Source organism: Propithecus coquereli, unplaced genomic scaffold (genome assembly GCF_000956105.1).
Source record: "Propithecus coquereli isolate 6110/MARCELLA unplaced genomic scaffold, Pcoq_1.0 Scaffold2, whole genome shotgun sequence".
Lineage (NCBI taxonomy): Eukaryota > Metazoa > Chordata > Mammalia > Primates > Indriidae > Propithecus > Propithecus coquereli.
Window position 1 is genome coordinate 3,582,404 of NW_012144966.1, and position 6,686 is coordinate 3,589,089.

At 32.7% G+C, this 6,686-nt stretch overlaps 1 protein-coding gene across 1 annotated transcript in view; it reads left to right on the top strand.

The window, feature by feature from the left end:
* Positions 1 to 6,686, top strand: part of RNF19A (ring finger protein 19A, RBR E3 ubiquitin protein ligase) — a 54,489-nt gene that overhangs the window by 31,590 nt on the left and 16,213 nt on the right. The window contains exon 3 of the mRNA XM_012643626.1: positions 6,458 to 6,666. Within this exon, the coding sequence (XP_012499080.1) occupies positions 6,458 to 6,666 (209 nt within the window). The remainder of the gene's footprint in view (positions 1 to 6,457; positions 6,667 to 6,686) is intronic.

A 6,686-nucleotide genomic window follows, 5' to 3' on the forward strand; every position in this document is an offset into this window, starting at 1 on the left:
AGGAACACTGTATTTAGCATATAATGTTTGGATAAATCTCAAAAATCTTGTTCTCTGTAAGCATTTTCAATAAGCTTAAGTCTCTAGACTCAGTACCATAAGGAATTATCATCTTAAAGCAATTTACAAAGTTATTCTGAACTTTCATTATTAAGAAGAAAATGTGTTTTAAGTCTCCAGTTTTCTCTGTTTTCTTGCCATACACCTTTATGTTTTTATGGATATTGTGCCAGATTTGGGAACTTGTCATGAAACTTTTTAAGGGCACATTTAAAGCACATTTTGCTTTTCTGCTTTTGATTCTTATTGTCAAGATGTGAGGAATTCCCCAGTAGGACTTTCTGTTTTGTTTTAAGACTTATAGTCTAAATCATTAATTAAAAATTAGGTCAGTTCTTAGTTGTATACCTTGGGGTAATGTGATCAGCTGTAATCAAGTTTGTGTAGCTTCATGCTGGTTTGCTATGACATTTAAATGGCTGTCAATAATAACTTATTCTGGTGGAGGATATTGTTCTTAATGGATAAAAAAAAATGGGGCCATAGGCTTAGGGACTAAAGAACATATATTTTTAGAATTCTAATTAATGTCTATAGGACTCTCATTCCTATTTGACAAAGAAGGGTTTTAGCTATACCCTGACCATCTTTGGACATGCTAAAAATGATTTTGTAGGCCAATCTTTTACAAATTTTGCACAGATCACAGATCCAGCTTTGATTTTATCCAGAGGAAACAAGTATATGTGACTTAGAAAACAAGTTTTGTTTATAGGGAGCCATAATGAATAAACTGTGTTGTAGGGGAAGTTGTAACTCGTGACTAGTGATAAATTTTGTGTTAGAACACACAGTCTTAAAAGTATTCTAAGAGTTAATAGCTTGAACACAGAGTTTGTTCTTTTTAATTTATTCTTCCTCCTAACCATAAAATTAACCCAGCTATATTTTAACACCAAGTATTGAGTATACTATATGGGTATTTCTTTGAAGTTTAAAGTTCATATTATCTGTGTCTTGACAGTGCAGTAAACTTTAAGCATTTCAGATTTCAGATTGTTGGATTAGGGTTACTCAACCTGTATACTACTCCTACACCAAACACTGTCAATTGGCTGGGCACGGTGGCTCACACCTGTAATCCTAGCACTCTGGAAGGCAGAGGCAGGAGGATTGCTTGAGGTCAGAAGTTCAAGACCAGCCAGAGCAAGAGCGAGACTCTGTCTCTACTAAAAATAGAAAAATTAGCCAGGTGTCAGTGGTGTGTGCCCGTAGTCCCAGCTACTTGGGAGGCTGAGGCAGGTATTCTTGATGCTTTTGAAAAAAATAATTTTGGACTTCCAGATAATCTCTCTTCATTATTCTCATTTTTTAATCAAAATCTTTATTGGGACTGTCTTATCTTTCTTGGAATCATATTTCATTTTAGGTATGTTTTTTCCCGCCTTATTTGTTCCTTCATAAGGAATTTGTTCCAGGTGGAATATACCACCCTGGCTGGTATCCCTAACTTCTTCAATGTTTTTGATAGTATAATCTGTAAAACACTGGTACTTTAAAACTCTCCCAGGAAATAAAGGTCATGGTCAAATAAATATAGGAAATACTACTGACAATATACTGAACATTGGTATGTTAAAAATTCTTTTGGCAATCTTACAGTAAAAAATGAGCAATAAACCACTTTAATTTTGCTTAGCATTTTTCTAACTTGACCACTGAGTCCTTTCTTAGTATGGATCACCTCTTATTAATAACAATCCAGTGAACAGAAGATACTTTTGGAAAGCCTGCCCTATTTCAGTCCCTTCCTGTTGCCCCCTTTCATCCTACCCTTCCACTCCTGCTAAGCAGGAAGGTTTAAGCATTTCACGTACAGTAGCTAGAGACTTTCTGCTGAACGATAGAGAAGGAAGGTAAGGCTTGAATTAAATAATGGACAGTAGAAGGAAATGGAGCTATTTACTAAACCAAGATTTGAGTGTCTTTAAGCCAGAGATATTTAGTTAGTTAACCACTATTACTCAGTTATTTCTGTGACTTTCTGCTGAGCCCGTTCTTTGTCCAAATAACACCTATTGCACTAAAGCAGAGAGATTCCTGAAATTTTCTGTAAAGCAAGTGTTTTGTATTTAATTTAGTTTTACCATTTGCTTCAATTATAATTTCAGAGCTGTTTTCCAGTAGAAATAAATTTGGCTCCCACATAATAAAAATCTTCTTTAAGAGACCTAACATTCTGTTTTCAATTCCTTGATATATTACAGATTGTATCTAATACACTTATTCTTAAAATTGAATACCTATGAACATGAAACGCTTACACAGTAAGCACTCAAGAATTGTTAGCATAAGAAAATACTAGATTAAGTTCTAGAGTAATCAAAATATACATTTATAAAAAAATTTTTCAGTATTATTAAAGATAATCCTGTTTTTCTTTAGAATTTGCAGATTCAGTAGACTTGAATGTTTAGTCCTGAGGTAGGACATCTTAGCTTTTTCATTAAAAAAATAGTGAGAAGTAGCATAAAATAAGTTTGATATACTTTATCTCTAACATTTGAGTGCATATAATGTGCCATGAACTAAACTCTCCCTTTCTCTACCTCTTTAACCCTACCTCTCCTTTCTCCTCTTCCCCTCTCCCTTGCTCTCCCCTGCTCTCCCCTACCCCAAACACTACAAATATTGTCTTATTTAAATCTCACAACTCTTTTTATTATTATATCCTAATTTGGGGAATGCATTTTGACCAAATGCCAAGTGGTCAAATGTTAAAGCAATATTCCTCCAAGACCAGAGTCAGATATCACCATCATGTTATGATAAACTTCTGGGATACAAGAATAGATGGAAATTTTTATTTTAAAAAATAATTTTAAAAAATTAGCAATCAAATAGTAAATGTTTGACATGATAGTAATTTCCCTACACTGTCAGCTGTTAGTTTGCTCCTGATAATTATACTGCATATTTTAAAAATTCTAAATAGATATTCACTTTAATAATATCCCTACTCTTGTTCATAGCAGAATATATAATTCAGGGTAAAGTTTTATAGTAATATATTTTATAGCAGGAACACTGTATTTAGCATATAATGTTTGGATAAATCTCAAAAATCTTGTTCTCTGTAAGCATTTTCAATAAGCTTAAGTCTCTAGACTCAGTACCATAAGGAATTATCATCTTAAAGCAATTTACAAAGTTATTCTGAACTTTCATTATTAAGAAGAAAATGTGTTTTAAGTCTCCAGTTTTCTCTGTTTTCTTGCCATACACCTTTATGTTTTTATGGATATTGTGCCAGATTTGGGAACTTGTCATGAAACTTTTTAAGGGCACATTTAAAGCACATTTTGCTTTTCTGCTTTTGATTCTTATTGTCAAGATGTGAGGAATTCCCCAGTAGGACTTTCTGTTTTGTTTTAAGACTCATAGTCTAAATCATTAATTAAAAATTAGGTCAGTTCTTAAAAGTTGTATTTAGTGATAAGAATACTAGTATACTGAACAATCTCTACAAAGGTTAGAATTATGTTATCTAATTTCTATTAATCTACCTCATATTTTTAGAAATATTTGCTCATAAAGGATATGTTCTTCCTAAATTTATCTAGTTAAAGCACTCTCAGTGTTCATATTAACTCTAAATCTATTTCCCTATGTAATTATTTGAAAGTTAAGTTTGTACCTGAATTTTGCTTTTACAGTCATCACTGAAGATTACAGCATTTTATTCTTGCAACATAATGTACATTAATACTTCAGCTATCTGGTAGAATTTCACTAAAAAGATATCTACTCTAAGTTATGTCTGGAATGCCAATGTTCATCTTAAAATGAGTATTTAAATGTTAATATTCAATCCAAATGACAAACATCATTTATATTATTGATGTAGAAATGATAGTAACTTGTTTGATCGCATGATCATTAGTCATGAACAAACGCAGGGGCACTATAAATGTCATTGAAGCAGTCATTTGCTAATTTGGCCTTCTGCAAACCAAGGCCAAAACTGATGATGATTTTGACTAAATACTGAGGCTAAGCCAAACTTCAGTGAATTCCTATTTTATGTATGGAAAAACTTGTTTTGTAGGGAGATTGTGTAATTTACGTAAAATTACACAAGTAATAAGTGGTGGAAGTGGAATTTGGACCAGCTAATCTCAAATGAACCTCTGTTCTGCCTTAGTAAATTATGATCAACTTCAGAAAATAGTTGGTCTTGCGTTGTTCCCTGCATGCACAAATTTCCTCATTCTTCCCCTTCTCTTCCCCTCCTCCCTCCCTTCCTTTAATAAAAGGTAGGTTAGAGAAAGGTTTAGAAGAGAATGCCATTTTCTTTTCACTGAAATTACTGTTTTAAATGACTTTATTTTAGATCATAGATACTTTAGATAATAACTTTGATAGAAAATAAAGTACAGGGTCTTTTTTTCTGGGACTGCAATGAATAAGCTCTCTTGGAAATCTTAAAGCTCAGGGAAATGAAGCTATACCAGATTACCCAATGTTGATATAAATTGCCTTTAATTCAGTCCTGTTTGAATGTATCTATGATAGAGAATGATAATTTGATTCAATCCTGTTTGAACATATCTATGATAGAGAATGGTAATTAGAGACTTGGTCTGTCAGAAATAAAATGGAATTTGAGATGTAAAGTTTACATTTGAAGGGTGAGGTACTAAGGGAGCAACAAGTAATGAAGGAACTCCCTGACTCTTAAAATCTTGCATAATTTTATAGATTATCTTGAAATTTAATAAAATCTCCGTTATAGTTATTTAAATTTTATTGCCAGTAATCAGAAAAGCCCTAAATTTCTAGGCAAAAGGAAATGCTTTGTATTTACAAAAGCCTCTTATACGCAGGTAAAATTGGTGTGTTGCTGTTTTCAAAGAGAACTAGAACCTCCTAGAAATTTTTTAATAGAAAGTTTTATTGAGATAATTGTAGATTCACATGCAGATGGATGAAATAATTCAGAGAGATCCTGTGTACCCTTCACACTGTTTGCCTCAGTGGTACCATTTTATAAAGCTATATCACAACCAGGATATTGGCAGAGATACGATCTACCAATCTTAATTAAATTTTACCAGTCCTACTTGTACTTATTTGTGTATGTGTGTGTGTGTGTGTGTGTGTGTATTTAGTTGTATAGCATTTTATCATGTGTAGGTTTGTTTATCTACTACCACAGTCAAGGTACTGAACAATTCCATCACAACAAAGATCCCTCATGTTACTCTTTTATAACTTCATCTACTTCCCTCTCACTTTCTCCCCATCCTAATTCCAGTTCCTAATCCCTTGCAACTACTAATCTGTTTTTCCTTTCTAAAATGTTGTCATTTCAAAATGCTATATAAATGGGATCATATAGTATGTAACTTTTTGAGATTGACTTATTTTTTCACTTAGTGTAATTCCCCAGAGATTCAGCTTATTATGTGTATCAGTAATTTTTTTTGTTGTTGATTGTGTATATGCACCGTAGTTTGTTGAACCATTTACCCATTGAAGGACATCTGGGCTTGTTCCAGTTTTTAGCTATTGTGAATATAGCTGCTGTGAACATTCACATACAGGTTTTTGTGTGAACATAAACTTTCATTTCTCTAGGATAAATGCCAAAGAGTGCCCAGAAGTCAAAACTTCTTAAAAGTGTCAGAAATACTAGCTCAGAGAATAGGTATAATAGGTATTAGGGATAGCCACAAGTCTTGTATTCTCAGTCTTTCTTTTATCTGAAGCAAAACAAAAACAAAACACCCAGCTTCTTGATTGAGAAATTCCAGTTGGTGTACTTTGGCAGGAGATTGGCGCCAAAGGCCACTTTTGCCACACATCTTAGAAATAAAAATGTGAGAATTTATTCATGAACACAAGATTATCACATAATTTATAAATTGGCATAGTGTGCCATTAACTGAGAGGTGTAGCTTATCCATAATCATTACATTTTTAAATAAGTAGTCTTTTTCTTTTAAACTTTCTTTTTTTAAAAATGACAAGTAATTGTAGAAAATCAAAAATGTATAAATACATAAGAAGAAAATTAAAACCCCAATACCAGGAAAACCACTGTTAAGATTTTTGGTGTATTCTAGTCTTTTCTGTATGTATACAATACTATACTAATTTAATATGATTTTTATAAAATTGAGATTAGCCTAAACATAATTTGTTATCCTGCTTAAAAGTTGAAAGGTAAAAGGTAAAAATTGAACTTTTCAAATATTTTAAAGCCATTTATGTCTTCATTTGTAAACTGTTAATTTTTTCCCCATTTTTATATTGGTGAGATAGGGTTTGTGACTGTTAATGCATAAATAGAAAATGTTTTTCAGGAATAAGATTTTAGTTGGACCATTTTTTTTTACTGAATGAACATCTCTTGTTTTATGTCACATTTTAAATTGTTTTTCTTGTTTTCAAGCTATGCTGTGATAGCATTTGGATGTGCCAGCTGTCCAAAATTAACTTGCAGGCGAGAAGGCTGTGGAACAGAGTTTTGCTACCACTGTAAACAGATTTGGCACCCCAACCAGACCTGTGATGCTGCTCGACAAGAGAGAGCCCAGAGTTTACGTTTGAGAACTATACGTTCTTCATCCATTAGTTACAGTCAAGAGTCTGGAGCAGCAGGTATTTATGTCTGATTTTTT